This window comes from Hyperolius riggenbachi, chromosome 12 (genome assembly GCF_040937935.1).
Source record: "Hyperolius riggenbachi isolate aHypRig1 chromosome 12, aHypRig1.pri, whole genome shotgun sequence".
NCBI lineage: Eukaryota > Metazoa > Chordata > Amphibia > Anura > Hyperoliidae > Hyperolius > Hyperolius riggenbachi.
This window is the reverse complement of record NC_090657.1, coordinates 203,364,125-203,380,188: the sequence shown is the minus strand read 5'-3', so window position 1 is coordinate 203,380,188 and position 16,064 is coordinate 203,364,125. Positions and strand designations below refer to the sequence as shown.

General features: G+C 46.7%; 1 protein-coding gene across 6 annotated transcripts in view; it reads left to right on the top strand.

Annotated features, from left to right (window-relative positions):
- The window catches only part of SPAG9 (sperm associated antigen 9), a 171,581-nt gene that overhangs the window by 79,872 nt on the left and 75,645 nt on the right, over positions 1-16,064 (top strand). For 4 of the 6 annotated variants that reach the window (XM_068262636.1, XM_068262633.1, XM_068262634.1 and 1 more), the window contains exon 4: positions 1,708-1,802. In XM_068262636.1, the coding sequence (XP_068118737.1) occupies positions 1,708-1,802 (95 nt within the window). Of the gene's footprint in view, positions 1-1,707; positions 1,803-15,040; positions 15,329-16,064 lie in introns of those variants that run through there. The other 2 variants (XM_068262635.1, XM_068262637.1) reach the window with 1 other exon arrangement.

The window sequence follows — 16,064 nt, the reverse complement described above, 5'->3', positions numbered from 1 at the left end:
CAGTGCACGACTAATAGTTGTCCTATGGACAGATTCCCCCACCTGAGCAGTAGATCTCTGCAGCTCGTCTAGAGTCACCATTAGCCTCTTGACTGCATTTTTGATCAGCGCAATCCTTGTTCGGCCTGTGAGTTTAGATGGATGGCCTTGTCTTGGTAGGTTTACAGTTGTACCATACTCCTTCCATTTCTGAATGATCGCTTGAACAGTGCTCCGTGGGATGTTCAAGGCGTTGGAAATCTTTTTGTAGCCTAAGCCTGCTTTAAATTTCTCAATAACTTTATCCCTGACCTGTCTTGTGTGTTCTTTGGACTTCATGGTGGTGTTGCTCCCAATATTCTCTTAGACAACCTCTGAGGCCCTCACAGAGCAGCTGTATTTGTACTGACATTAGATTACACACAGGTGCACTCCATTTAGTCATTAGCACTCATCAGGCAATGTCTTTAAGATACGTAAAAGGGAAAGAGGCGCCCTGATATAATAAAAGCATCTAAAATCAGCTTAAAATCGAAAAGTGATATGAGGTAGCTTACCTCAATGACGAAACCTCTGTAGTTAATACAAGGGATTTTTATTAGCACAGGCAACGCGTTTCGCGGGTCTCAGCCCGCTTCATCAGGCCAGTAAAAGTGCCAAATAGAAAAGATCATCTAGCATAGGGAGGCTCCCTATGCTAGATGATCTTTTCTATTTGGCACTTTTACTGGCCTGATGAAGCGGGCTGAGACCCGCGAAACGCGTTGCCTGTGCTAATAAAAATCCCTTGTATTAACTACAGAGGTTTCGTCATTGAGGTAAGCTACCTCATATCACTTTTCGATTTTAAGCTGATTTTAGATGCTTTTATTATATCAGGGCGCCTCTTTCCCTTTTACGTGCTAAGTATACCCCCGAACACATCCTGTCCGAGGGGAGGTGGCAGACCACCAGTGGAGTCCCCACAGTGGACTCTGTCCCCTTTTTTCCACTAAGAGAGCGACCATCCTCCTGGTTCTGGCTAGGACCACCCCGAGTGGAGTCGGGTTTATTGTCTCCACCTGCTTCCTGTGGTTGGTTGCCCCAAGCAACCTCCCTTTGTGAGTAGTGCTTTTAATTTATTTTCTTTTATTGTGGTCATTGACATATTGCACTACTGGGCTCCCGTTTTTTGTCTCCTGTGACTTTTTCTACAGGGTGTTCATCCACCCCTACTACAAAAATGTCTTTAAGATAACTGACTGCACTCAGACCAAAGGGGGCCGAATAATTATGCACACACCACTTTGCAGTTATTTATTTGTAAAAAAATGTTTGGAACCCTGTATGATTTTCGTTCCACTTCTCACATGTACACCACTTTGTATTGGTCTTTCCTGTGGAATTCCAATAAAATTGATTCATGTTTGTGGCAGTAATGTGACAAAATGTGGAAAACTTCAAGGGGGCCGAATACTTTTGCAAGCCACTGTATACGTGGGTCTGCTTATATACAAGTATATACGGTATGTACTGATCTGAGGCAAGCACAGGCGCTTTTTGGTCCAACAGGAGAAAAGCGCCTTACAAATGTTTTGTTGTTTGCAGAGTTCCCCTTTAAGCAGCATTGTCCGTTTTACACATTACATGACATTAGGCCTGAACACATTTTTCCTGCCACATCTTGTATTTGTACTCTTTGGATATACATGCCTATGGCTGATGTGATTACGCCTGATTTTCCTGTAGATGATCCATAATTATATGGAACACCTGGAACGTACCAAACTGCAGCAACTGATGGGGTCCGACCAGCTGGAATCTTCCATGCACAACAGAATCAGGTAATCAAGTGTAATGGATTTTGGTCAGTGTCATTTGGTTTACTTCAAAAGCTCACAAGTGTGCAAACCGAATGTTTCATTTTTACTTGATAAAGTGAAGCCCAACTCCAGACATTGATATAAATACTCCATTTTACCAGGGCTGTGGAGTCGGTACAAAAATCTTCCGACTCCTCAGTTTCTGAAACCACGACTCCGACTCCGGGTACCCAAAATTGCCCCGACTCCGACTCCTTAGTCTAATACTTAACAGGGCTGTGGATTTTGTACAAAAATCATGCGACTCCGACTCCCGACTCCTCAGTTTCTGAAACCACGACTCCAACTCCGACTCCGGGTGCCCAAAATTGCCCTGACTCCGACTCCTCGACTCCACAGCCCTGCATTTTACTACGCAGAGTGTTCCAGTAATACACTTTCTTTGCCAAATGACACTTCTGCAGCTATAAATTATTTTGTTTAAAGTGGAGCTGAACTCTTGCACAGGTCAGAAGGAAAACCGAGCAATGCCCCCTGTATGTATTTAGAGAGTTCAGGCTGTCTAATTCCCCCTCATCTGTGACTAATCACCATCCATCTTATTTCTCAAACAAATAAAAAAAACTTGCATTTCTTCTGTACAACCAATCGTTTTTATCAGACTGCTGTAAAATCCAATCATTTTATTGTATCATGTGTGGCCACCTTACTGTGTGTACAAGCATCCCCGGTCTTTGCCTGCAGCCTTTTTAGGCACTGGCTATGCTGGATTTATTCAGCAGGTTGCTACTAGATTACCACGCAGCAGCTTGCAGCGGGAAGCCTCCTGCTTTTCCTCCTCCATAGGACAATAAGGGAGACTATTCCAGATCACAGGCATTGCTAATCTGTATGAGTTTTCAAGATGACTATACACTATGCAACCTCATCCAATCTCTTTACTTCCAGGTAGCGCAACAACTGATCTAAACACTTTGTTCAAAGTCCGCTCTGTCAGCAGGCTGTTATCCTACATGGTGTAAGCGTGTAGTATGGCCAGCTTATAAAAGCGTCACTGGACTGGTTATGCTGTAGGAGGAACATTAACCTCCTTGCCGGTTCAATTCCTCCGGCAAGGAGGCAGCGCAGGTTTTTTTTTTTTTTTTTTCTTTAAATCTTGTAGCGAGCCTAGGGCTCGCTACATGATAGCCGCTGAGCGGCGGCATCCCCCCACCCACTCCGATCGCCTTCGGCGATCAGAGTAAGCAGGAAATCCCGTTCAGAACGGGATTTCCTGCAGGGCTTCCCCGATCGCTATGGCGACGGGGCGGGATGACGTCACCGACGTCATGGACGTCGGGACGTCATAGGGAATCCCGATCCGCCCCTCAACGCTGCCTGGCACTGATTGGCCAGGCAGCGCAGGGGTCTGGGGCGGGGGGGGAGCAACTCGGCGCGGCGGATATCGGCGGCGAGCGGCGGCGAGCGGAAGTTACAAGCAGCTAGCAAAGTGCTAGCTGCTTGTAACAAAAAAAAATTATGCAAATCGGCCCAGCGGGGCCTGAGAAATCCTCCTGCGCAGGTTACCCCGAACTGAGTTCAGGATAACCGGCAAGGAGGTTAACAATAAATACCTTTTACAAACCTTTTTTTATTCAGAAGTTGTAATTTGATCCCTCAGCTGTGTCAGCTGGCTGCCACGGCAGAGGAGCTAATTTGTAAACAGGATGTTAACAATGTGTCGTCTTCCATGAAAGCAGGAGGTAGACACACTGTATATTTATTGCAGGATTGTAACAGCTGTAACAAAGAAATGTTTTTCTTTAACCACTTGAGGACCACAGTGGTAAACCCCCCTAAAGACCAGGCACATTTTCTTTAAAATGGCCACTAGCTGCAGGGCCGCACAACACAGCACACAAGTGATTTCCCCCCCCTCCTTTTCCCCCCACCAACAGAGCTCTCTGTTGGTGGGATCTGATCGCCCCCAAGTTGCTTATTTTATTTTTTTTGCTGATCGCAGCGTTGTACTAACAGTAAAGACGGCAATAGCCGCTCGGAGACTAAAGGTAGGATGGAGCTCCGCCCCCTGAGCAGGAGATGCGCACGCAGCATGCGCGCAATCTCCTGCAAAATGCAGCCCCAGGACTTGACGCTAATCGGCGTTAGGCGGTCCTGGGACTGCCGCCGCGGCCACGCCCATGGGCGTGGAGCGGTGTCCAGGTAGTTAAAGGAAGCATCAATCAAATAATGCTGCCCCATAATATACTTAGCCGGGGCTTCCTCCAGCCCCTTGCAGCTGACAGGTCTCCACTCGCAGCCGCCGACCCGGGGTCCCCGCCTGCGCAGTACACCATGGACAACGTGGGCTTGATTGACAGCAGCGCTCGTGCAGGCGCACTACAGACGACCTCGAGGTCGCCCTCTGCACCGGCGGGGATCCCGGGGCAGTGGCTGCGCGCGGAGATGCTGCGTGGGATCTGTCGGCTGCAAGGGGCTCTATGATGCCCTGGGTAAGTATATCATAGGGCAGCATTATTTGATGTTTTTTAAAGGTTAGTATGTTGTTGCTTATCTTTTTAGAGCATAGAGTAAGTTCTGAGTTCAGGTCCTCTTTAAACACATATCGTATTTACGTTGCCCAGAGGTTTTTTTAGTGTAAACATTTGTAATGTGCGCAGCTGTCAGTCACTATTTGTGAAAGGCATTAGGTGGGGTTGATGCTCTTCTTGACAGACATTTTCCTTCCCAGAGCAGTGACACAGTCCAAGTCCCTCCATCCTCAACACAAGATAAAGGACACAGTGCATCATTTTTGGATAGATACTTGTTGTTGAGTCTGACACACCTCATCTGCTTCTGCTTCTAAAATAGCAGCGGGTTGCTGCTCACACTTGCAGTCCTCACCTGCTGTTTGCACTGAGGCAGCCCATGCACTGATCGCACCCACCCCGCAGCTCTGATCAGTCAGGGAAACGTGAGGCCCCTGCCAGGTTTGTAAGGTCCTAGGGTAGGGACCATTACAAAATGACTACTTCCTGTATCCTGTAAGGCTGGAGACCGCGTTTCATAGCTTCTATGTCGCGCTGGATGGATCTTGAGGTAATGGTCCAAAGATTTCCTAGATTTTTCTGTCAGATTCCTATCACAAATGGTTAATCACAGCTTGCATACATTGTGTTTTCATTTTTAATATAGTGATCTTTATTTATATAAAAGTGATCTTTTTTTTAAACATGTAATCAATTACTATTGGGTGCAATCATGATACTTAACTTTTCAAGCATACTGGGTTGTCTAATAAGCAAACCCAGCAGTCTGTGCATACTTACACAACACTGGAATAAATGTGTTGCAACTACTTATGCTTTTCATTGCCGGGAGAGGAGGTGGGGGTGTTAACCATGTGTTGTGAAAAGAAATCATATTTTACCAAGCATATTTACCAATCATTTTATAGCAAGCATATTAAATACTCTAAAGGATGATCTAGTGCATTTTACTTTAAAGGATACCCGAAGTGACATGTGACATGATGAGATAGACATGTGTATGTACAGTGCCTAGCACACAAATAACTAGGCTGTGTTCCTTTTTTTCTTTCTCTGCCTGAAAGAGTTAAATATCAGGCAGGGCTGGCCTTTGACCTGAGCGACCGGTGCGATCGCTCAGGGCGCCGGCTTCCAGGGGGTGCTCCTGGCCCCTGGCCGAATGTTTTAATATGGATGCTCCCGCTCCGCCCCCTGGTGCCGCTGCTGGGGGCGATGGGGGGGGGGGGGCAAACATGTCCGTGCGCCGTGATGGAGGGGGGAACCGCAGCGCGGGGAGGGCAGCCCGACCTCTCCCTCCCTTCCTCTCCGGGCCACCCTCTGTGCTCCCCCCTCCGATGCAGACTGCAGCAGAGATAACTCGCCTCCCTGGTTCCGATCGCCGGCGCCTCTCACTTGCAGTTGCCGCTGGTATCGTCTACATAGTTACTGATGCACACTAAACTTCCTGCTTAACAGGAAGTTTAGTGTGTATCAGTAACTATGTAGAAGAGACCAGCGGCAAGTGAGAGGCGCCGGCGATCGGAACCAGGGAGGTGAGTTATCTCTGCTGCAGTCTGCATCAGAGGGAGGAGCACAGAGGGTGGCCGGGAGAGGTCGGGCTGCCCTCCCCGCGACTCCCCCCTCCACTATGAGGGGGGGGGGGGGGCACCTACCTACCTACCTTATACTGGGGGCAGCTACCTATCTAGCCAATACTGGGGGCACCTACCTATCTAACCTATACTGGGGGTCGGCTACCTATCTAACCTATCCTGGGGGGCACCTACCTAATTAACCTATACTGGGGGGCAGCTACCTATCTAACCTATCCTGGGGGGCACCTACCTAATCTAACCTATACTGGGGGGCACCTACCTAATCTAACCTATACTGGGGGGCAGCTACCTAATCTAACCTATCCTGGGGGGCACCTACCTAATCTAACCTATACTGGGGGGCACCTACCTATCTAACCTATACTGGGGGCGGCTACCTATCTAGCCAATACTGGGGGCACCTACCTATACTGGGGGGCAGCTACCTATCTAACCTATACTGGGGGCACCTACCTATCTAACCTATACTGGGGGCACCTACCTATCTAACCTATACTGGGGGCAGCTACCTATCTAACCTATACTGGGGGCAGCTACCTATCTAACCTATACTGGGGGCAGCTACCTATCTAACCTATACTTTGGGGCAGCTACCTATCTAATCTATACTGGGGGGCTCCTACCTATCTAACCTATACTGGGGGCACCTACCTATCTAATCTATACTGGAGGCACCTACCTATCTAACCTATACTGGGGGCAGCTACCTATCTAACCTATACTGGGGGGCAGCTACCTATCTAATCTATACTGGGGGGCTCCTACCTATCTAACCTATACTGAGGGCACCTACCTATCTAACCTATACTGGGGGCACCTACCTATCTAACCTATACTGGGGGCACCTACCTATCTAACCTATACTTGGGGCACCTACCTATCTAACCTATACTGGGGGCAGCTACCTAACTAATCTATACTGGGGGCAGCTACCTAACTAATCTATACTGGGGGCATCTACCTATCTAACCTATACTGGGAGCAGCTACCTAACTAATCTATACCGGGGGCAGCTACCTAACTAGTCTATACGGGGGGCATCTACCTATCTAACCTATATTGCAGGTACCTACCTATCTAACCTGTACTGGGGGCACCTATCTACCTACGCACTACTAAGCCCCCCCCCCCCATTAGTGTATGTGTGTGGTGCACTCACATGCGAAGAGGATGAATTGGGGGGGGGGGGCACCAAAATCTGGTCACGCTCAGGGCGCTGTGAAACCTAAGGCCAGCCCTGATATCAGGTATAAAAGTGGCTGACTCAGTCCTGACTCAGACAGGAAGTGATAACAGTGTGATCCTCACTGATAACAAATTCCCCTTTTTATCTATTTCTTGCTCTCAGAAGCCATGTTCTGGTAGGAAAGTATTTTTATAGCTGGAATTTCTCATCAGTGAGGGTCACACTGTAGTCACTTCCTGTCAGGACTGAGTCAGCCACTTACATACCTGATATTTAACTCTTTCAGGCAGAGAAAGAAAAAAAGGAACACAGCCTAGTTATTAGTGTGCTAGGCACTGTACATACACATGTCTATCTCATCATGTCACATGTCACTTCGGGTATCCTTTAAAGTGGACCTGAACTCTTGCATTGTACAAAAGGAAAACAGAGAAAAATCCACCTTTCATGTATTTGGAGAGTTTGGCCTGTCTAATTTCCCCCTCATTTGTGACTAATCACAAGTGTAATCTGAGCAGAGCAGCTAATTTATAAACACAGGATGTTAACCCATGAATGCAGGAAGTAGACGCGCTGTAGATTTATTGCAGGAGTTCTGTGTAAGCTGTAACAAAGAAATGTTTTTCTTTAAAGGTTATAATGCTGTTGCTTATCTTTTAGTGCAAAGATGAATTTTTGAATTCAGGTCCGTTTTAAGCAATTAAATAGCTGAAGTGTGTGGGGAGGGCTTGGGGCAGGCCTCAGGCTGCTTTGTCTGTGGCACAGAATGGCCCCATTGTATGTAAATCCGGTGACAATGCCTGGGCTGATGCAGAAAAGCTGCCTCCATGACTGGAATGTGACAGGAGCAGCACTGGAGGGGGCAGGAGAGACCCTTTCTGCTCCAAAGTCTTTCATACCCCAATGCTAGATAACATTATAGATTTACATTAGCAGTATTTCTGGTTTTCAACTTTATATTTCTTGACTGACTTTTTCTTTGTAGACCCCATAAAGCTCTTCCGGTCATCTTTACATGGTTACACCGCTGTACCCCCTGTTGAAGTTTTTTGCAGTTATTTGAAGTTATTTGAATATGCCTTTTTGGAGAGATGTTCCTTGTGAACCCTTTGGAAAATACTCGAGTTATTTCCGGAGGCAGGCAGGTCTTTACTGCGCACTTACAATTCTGGGCTCGCGTATAAACTTTGGATGGGACCCCCTCCCCTGCAACTTTGTATGATTCCTTACCAGTGGCTGAGCAGATGGTCATTAGAACAATTGTGCAGAGGGCAGAAAGTTTATTATCTCTCCTTGCACTTTAGTTGTCAGTCTCTCAGGATGGGGCCCCCTGTGGCTTCTGGACCCCCCCCCCCCTGCAGCTGCAACCCTTGCAGGGCCTATTGTTACGCTCCTGGCGGTGCACCGAGAGCATGGAGAGAGGACCAGGGAGGCTCCATGGCAGCCGTGGGCAAACCCATCGACACAGGGCCCGGCTTCCGCTCTTCTCCCCTTCTACCTCCCGCCGTCCTTAGAAAAATAAGTGCAGAGAATCTACAAGAAAAGGAAGTCATCCAATCATCTTCTCCAGGGAAGATCTCCATGGGAATGGCAGCGTCATGTGACCCACCATCATTACATACCAGTGTGTCACATGATGCCACCGTGGTTATGGAGATCGCCACTGGAGAGTGAGATTGGGTGAGTTATACCCAATCCTTTCCTACCATTCTGGGAGGGAGGGAGGCCGATGGAGAGCTGCAGTAGTTCACCCCATCAGATGCTTGGGATCCAGAGTTATCCCTCTCCATAGGTAAGTATAATTTTTTTTCCAGGTGCTTCATATTTGCTTAAAGATTTCCATTGTGCCACAAGTGGGTCCCAGGCCTAAATGATGGAGGGAGGGAGAGAATGGCTGGAACAGTGCAGCTGATGTTTACGGTTTTTGTTTTGCCAGAAAATGATTTTTTTTTTATGAAATTTTTTATTTTTAATATGCATGATTCATTTAAAATAATGTTCTATGAAATAGTAAAAACTGGTGCTTGAAGTACCTGATTAAACAGTGCTGCAGGGGTCGCTGTAGAAGACGACGCTGATGCTCATAATGTTGAATTGGGTTTCACCCTAACGTTACCACAAAGTGCTGACTGTTCATTGGCTCAGCAATGGGTCACATGACTTTGCTGCAAGCGCTTATGGTCATACCCCCAATGGTCTGAATAAACAATTCCCAGGAAGAGCAAATAAATACCGTATATTCCAGCGTATGACGACTGGGCATATAAGACAAACCCCCAACTTTTCCAGTTAAAATATAGAGTTTGGTATTTACTCTCCGTATAAAACTACACCTCTTCTAACACATACCAAATACAAAAAAAAAAAATTCATCTACTGATGCTGTACTGTATGTGGTACCCAGTATATAACCGTACACAGGCGATTGGCTGGTTGGATTGGTCAACTCTCCCTAAGCGGATTTTTCAGCTCTACCTGCCTCCAAGCGGATTGATCAGCTCTCCTTGTCTACCTGTTTAACAGTGGTATGGAAGAATAGATCACGCTGTGCCCATAAAACATGCCTCTTTCACCCTTCTGTGGCCCGCCCTTGTATTCTATTTACCTCCTTCTCTGCCTCTCAGATCTCGCACATGTGCGCCTGTGCTGCTTCACTATAGTCCTCAGCAGCGAGATTTGGTAACAGGATAGGGCGTATCACCCAGCATCAATGACACCCGACGTATAAGACGACCCCTGACTTTTCAGATTATTTTCAAGAGTTAAAAAGTAGTCTTATAAGCCAGAATATACAGTAGTTGGATCAGATGCTCCGAGTGCAATTCTAGAAAACAAGACTCCTTTAACCTCCTTGGCGGTATGGACGAGCTCAGCTCGTCCATGACCGCCGGAGGGCACCGCTCAGGCCCCGCTGGGGCGATTTTCATATTTGTTTTTTTTTTTTAAACACGCAGCAGCACTTTTCTTGCTGCGTGTTTGGGACGATCACTACCCGGCGCGAAACAGGGCCCCCCCCAGAAACCTTGTGCGCAGCCTGACCAATCAGTGCCAGGCAGCGCTGAGGGAAGGATCGGGACTCCCTGTGATAGGCTAAAAGGTTGTTTTGTTATAGATAGTTGCTTCGAAGTTGGAAAAAGCTGTTATTTCCCACAATGCAACAAGGCTCACAGAAAGGAAACGGTCATGACCATGGTCATGACATCACACTGTGGGAGGGGTTTCACCACAATTTCAGAGACTCCCCCTGCCCCCCATTTTCTCCTGATGATCTCTTTGGGAAAAGGTAATGATTTCTCATGGGAAAGGGGGTATCCGCTACTGAGTGGGATACACTTCAATCATTGGTCCTCTTTTTTAACCACTTCAGCCCGAGAGCAATTTTCACATATAGGCGCTGCTCCCATTCATTTCGCCAATAACTTTATTACTCCTTATCATAGCTAAATGATCTATATATTGTTTTTTTTTTTTCAGGCCAAATTCGGCTTTTATTGTGTGTTAATTTTGTTTAGTAATCACCTTATTTTCTATGCATTTTAAAGGGAAAATAAAGGAAAAATTGAAAGAACAAACCCTTTTCACGTTAGAGCTTTACATTAAACAGTGCTGACTATAAGTTAAACCCACTAATTTTGTTTGCTCATCCATCCTGGTTGCAGGGCCGTACAACTCTGCACACAAGTGATTTCCCCCCCCCCCCCCCCTTTCTCCCCACCAACAGAGCTCTCTGTTTGTGAGGTCTGATTGCCATGTGTTTATTTTATTTTTTTATAAATATTTATTTGTTGTTTTTTTAATATTTCTTGCTATTTTATTTTTTTCCAAATCCCCTCCCTCCCCCCACCTGGCCAATCACGGCGATCAGCTGTCATAGGCTTCTGCCTATGAGAGCCCATCGCTCTCTTGTCCCCCAGGAGGACAGCTGTGTCACACGGCTGTCCCCAGTACAGCGCTGCTGCAGATCGCAGCGCTGTACATGTAAATAAACGGCGGTTTCGCCGTGTAACAGTCTTCCGAGCCTGAAGGCAGAGCTCTGCTCCGCCCACCAGGCAGGAGATGCGCGTGCAGCCAGCGCGCGATCTCCTGCAAACTGCTGCCCCAGGACTTTACGCCAATCGGAGTTAGCTGGGGCTGCCGCCGCGGTCAAGCCTGTCGGCGTGACGCGGTCGGCAAGCAGTTACTGTATGGATATGTCCAGCAATAAAGGATTGAACCTCTGAGGCAGGTGCGGGCCTATCTTCTTACCTGGATACCTTGGCAGAGGGAAGCATCTGGATCCTACAAAGGGCTGTACCAGTGCTGTCCCCTCTGGAAAACTGTCCAAAAGGGTTAGTTGATGGCTCACGTTTGCTCAGTAGCACGACCTCTTTGTGCTTTGGCAGTAAAAGCCAAGCTTGATTGGGTCCATTTCACTGCGCATGCACAAGCCATCTGCACAGTAGCACAGATCCAACCGGGCTGGCTATATCCACTGAAGCCTGAGGGGGTCCGTGCTACTGTGCAGGCGCAATGCTGCCGTGCTTCTGGGGTCCCTGTTCTCAAACTGCTCGGGGGAGGAAAGCCTCTGGATCGTCCCAAGGTAAGTATCTCATTTTTTTTTATCCACATAAGTCACAGAGATTTGTATGAATACCAGTGGTTCTCGGCGTCGGCAGATAAGTGACTGCACTTAAAAGACTGCATAAAAGCGAGTCGGTGATTCTAAATTATTTATTAGATTCTGTTTAATTATTAGATTCTGACCAATTCTAATTTTTTTTTTTTTTTATCTTGAAGGGATTTCCCACTTCTGGTTTGGACGGGAAATTATGTAAAGTCTTATGCCTGGTGCACACCATGCAATTTCCTATCAGATAGATGGGTGGATAGATCATTTCCGACAGATCCTATTGGATTGCCCATAATTTTTCTGATCACTTCTATGCATATCGATCAGAAAAACGATTGTAAATGAGATTGGACCTATCGGAAATGATCTATTCAACCTATCTAGCTGATGGGAAATTGCATGGTTTTTAACAGGCTTTAGGGGATACAAGACAGCAATAAAAATGATCAACCGGTTGAACCTAGCGCTGGACAAATGCCAGGTGACGGGAACTCCGTACAGGTTACAGCAGGTGCCTAGCATTGGAGTTTTCCTGCTTGTTGTCAGGGGAGGCTGCTCCTATACATTTCCTGCATGCATTTGCATTCCATTTTAGGCTCCCTGCACACTGCAAATTGGATTTGTGATTCCGATTAGCAATTCCGATTTTCCCTGGATGCTATCAAAGCAAGGAGAAAAACACAGAAAAAACGCAGCATGCAGTACTGATGCATGTAAAATCGCATCAAAATCACAAATCTGAATCGCATATAGTGTGCAAGAGCCCTAAATTGGTTTAGCCTAGTTCTAACACCTGAGCACACTGTCCAAAACTGGAGTGTGTGGCATGTACAGTCAGGTCCATAAATATTGGGGCATCGACACAATTCTAACATTTTTGGCTGTATACACAACCACAATGGGTTTGAAATGAAACGAGCATGATGTGCTTTAGCTGCAGACTGTCACCTTTAATTTGAAGGCATTTAAGTGAACAGAGTAGGAATTACAACAGTTTGCATATGTGCTTCCCACTTGTTAAGGGACCAAAAGTAATGGGGAAAAAAAATAATCATAAATCAAACTTTCACTTTTTAATATTTGGTTGCAAATCCTTTGCAGTCAAATGCAGCCTGAAGTCTGGAACACATAGACATCAGCAGACGCTGGGTTTCATTCCTGGGGATGCTCTGCCAGGCCTCTACTGCAACTGTCTTCAGTTCCTGCTTGTTCTTGGGGCAGTTTTGTCTTTAGCAAGTGAAATGCATGCTATAGACATTGTGTATTCCCTATATATTCCTTTGTCACGGATGTCTAAATGCATGTAGTTCAACTTTATACTTGACTTTAAATGTGCAGATAGTTGTAGGTTGATGCGGAATTATGTAAATGTTATTGCAAATTTTATACAGCTTGAAAATGAACCAATCAAACGCTTTTACCACAAGATTTGAGTCTGAGGTTAGCGGGTTGACTGAAGGCCAAAATTGGGAGTTCTGGGAAGATATGTTTTATAGAGCCATCCTGTTATGATGGGTTTGTAGCACATTGACTTTGTGCATACATTCTAGTACTGGACTGTAAATGGCTGTTGGTGTTATACATGTCCCTGGCTTTAGTCTTTTTATTGCAGACATTTTCCCTCTGGCTTAATACTTTTATGCTGGTGTTTATGGTTTGCTCCTTTAGCTTTTTTTGACAAGTTGAGATGCTAATTCAGGTCTTCTGCTGGTTCAGAACCAGGGCTGTGGAGTTGGTACAGAAATCATCCAACTCCGACAACTCAGTTTATGAAACCTCCGACTCCAGGTAACCAAAATTGCTCCAATTCCACAACCCTGTTCAGAAAGTATCAAGTGATATCTGATGGCAAAGATTTGTATGGTGGCTTCCCTGGTTTGCTGGGGGTGCAAATGTTTGCGTGTTTTAAGAGTGTCTAGAAAGAGTTTGCAGAGTCCATTTTTAACCCGATCCTGAAAATACACAAGCTACATGGTGGTAGTTGGTCTCCTCTGCTGAGAATCTACCGTGTGAGTGGTCGGTTCCCAACCTGTCACAGAGCACAGGCTGATGAGGGCGCTGTTCTCCTCCTTACCCCTCTCACTCCTTCATGTGGTCTGTACACAATTCAGCCCAGAACTGTAGTCCGAGGGATCGAGTTCCAATCCCTGCAGGCATCAGTAATTCTATGGCCGATTGCCATACAGAATTTTATCAATCGAAATGTTGAATTTTTCGTTTGTATCTAAAGAGAGCAAGTGCCCTAATCACCAGTTTGAGAATAAACAATAATCAACGATTGCCACTTGATTACTTATGGCCCCCCTCAGAGGGGCTCACAATCTAATCCCTGCCATAGTCATATGTCTATCAATGTATGTATGTTTTGTGTTGTATATGTATCGTAGTTTAGGAACAATTATAACTGAAAGCCAATTAACTTATCTATGTTTTTTTGGGATATGAGAGGAAACCAGAGTGCCCGGAGGAAACCCACACACACTGGGAGAACATACAAACTCCTTGCAGATAGTGCCATGACTGGGATGCAAACTGGTGACCCAGCGCTGCAAGGCGGGAGTGATGACCACTAACGCCACCCAGCTGATAAACAGAACCCCCAAATGCTCCTGGATCCCATTGCAGTGGGCGTGGCTATTGTGGTACCACTACTGGATACAAATTTCCTTGCAAAAAGTCTGTTTACTTTTTAAAGCTATGTATAGCTATTATGAAATTACAGGGGTTATGACTTTGACCGTGGAGTATTTAGTTATAGAAAATGCTGTAATATCCCCACACACAATCTGGCAGTTTTCTCATTTTCTTCATTTTATCGGGTTGTTTAGATTACGATCGTTCACCTTCAAATCTGTATCTGAAGGAACACTAAACACATTTTTTGTATTTTTTTTTTTTGTGTGTGTCATTTAATGACAGTACTGTTGTTTTCAGTTAACATTGCTGGAATTGGTGTGAAAAAATTGTAAATGAGCATCCTAATCTACAGAAATACATTTGTTGCTTTTTTCCTGTATAGGATGTGAGGGATCTGGTTGCTGTGGGTTACAGAGTTTGCTCTTGGAACTTGCTTGCGGCACTGCCTTGGTTAATTAGCCCGCCTGTCTCTTTAACGCATATGGAGTCTGTATTGTTTTGCATTGATTCCCAGCGTTAAGTGCCTGGCCTGCCTCTCTCCTGTGCTGAGGTCCCCAGATGCTCGGCGAGCCGCGATTGGCTGCAGCTCAGTAAAGAGCATCTTCCCTCTTCATCTATTTCCGAGGGAGAGACACGGCCGGGAAGGTGGGGGGTGGGAGCAGGATGATGTCATCGCTCTGAGTCTGCTGCTGCTGCAGAAGCCCACACAGTGCTCTATGGCATTGCATCTGTGGCACAGGCTGAATGAGCTACCCTGAGCAGAGCCCGCGGACCCTCTCGCCACTCGCGCGGCACCCTTGATGCCTGCCACCATGCCAGCGCAGAGCCATGAGTCCCAGATGCATGCTGCTGTTTGTATTTGGCTTCGTTGGAGGGGCGGTGGTCATTAACTCAGCCATCCTGGTGTCCCTGTCTGTCCTGCTGCTCGTCCACTTCTCCTTCTCCACCGGCCTGCCGGCCCTGACAGAGAGCCTTCCTAGGATCCTCAGGTACTAGTCTGCTTGCCCGTCTGCCTGGGGTTTAACCCTTTGGCCTCATACTTGTAGCCAGGCCCCCCTCCTTGCTGCACCTGTACGGAATGTGTAATTCACTGCCTGTGTGCTTTCTAGTTGATGTTTACGCAAAATGGCACAGAGGGCTCTGGAGGGTTTGTGTTATTTACGAAGGAACTACCAGAACTTCCTGTATAAGGGAGGTAAATAAAGCGGTGCTCTTATCAGCCTAGTATAGGAAGAGACTGTTATATGTACTGACCTGGTAACATTGATGGAGTGCCGGTGTGGTGACATTTTTTGCAACTTTATCAGATTTTGCAACCGGTTGCACTTATTTATACGTATAGCTATCAGAAAGTGCAACCTAGCCATTGACTTTAACCTATCTGTATCAGAAAATGCAACCCAACCAAACCCTATTCTCACACAGAACCCTCCCCTCTTGCTCAACTAATAACCCCCCCTGGAGGGAACAATCCCCCCTCTTGCTCAACTAATAACCCCCCCTGGAGGGAACAATCCCCCCTCTTGCTCAACTAATAACCCCCCCCCCCCCCCCCAGGGATCAATCCCCCCTCTTGCTCAACTAATAACCCCCCCTGGAGGGAACAATCCCCCCTCTTCCTCAACTAATAACCCCCCACCCCCCGAGGAAACAATCCCCCCTCTTGCTCAACTAATAACCCCCCCTGGAGGGAACAATCCCCCTTCTAGCTCAATGGGATCTGTG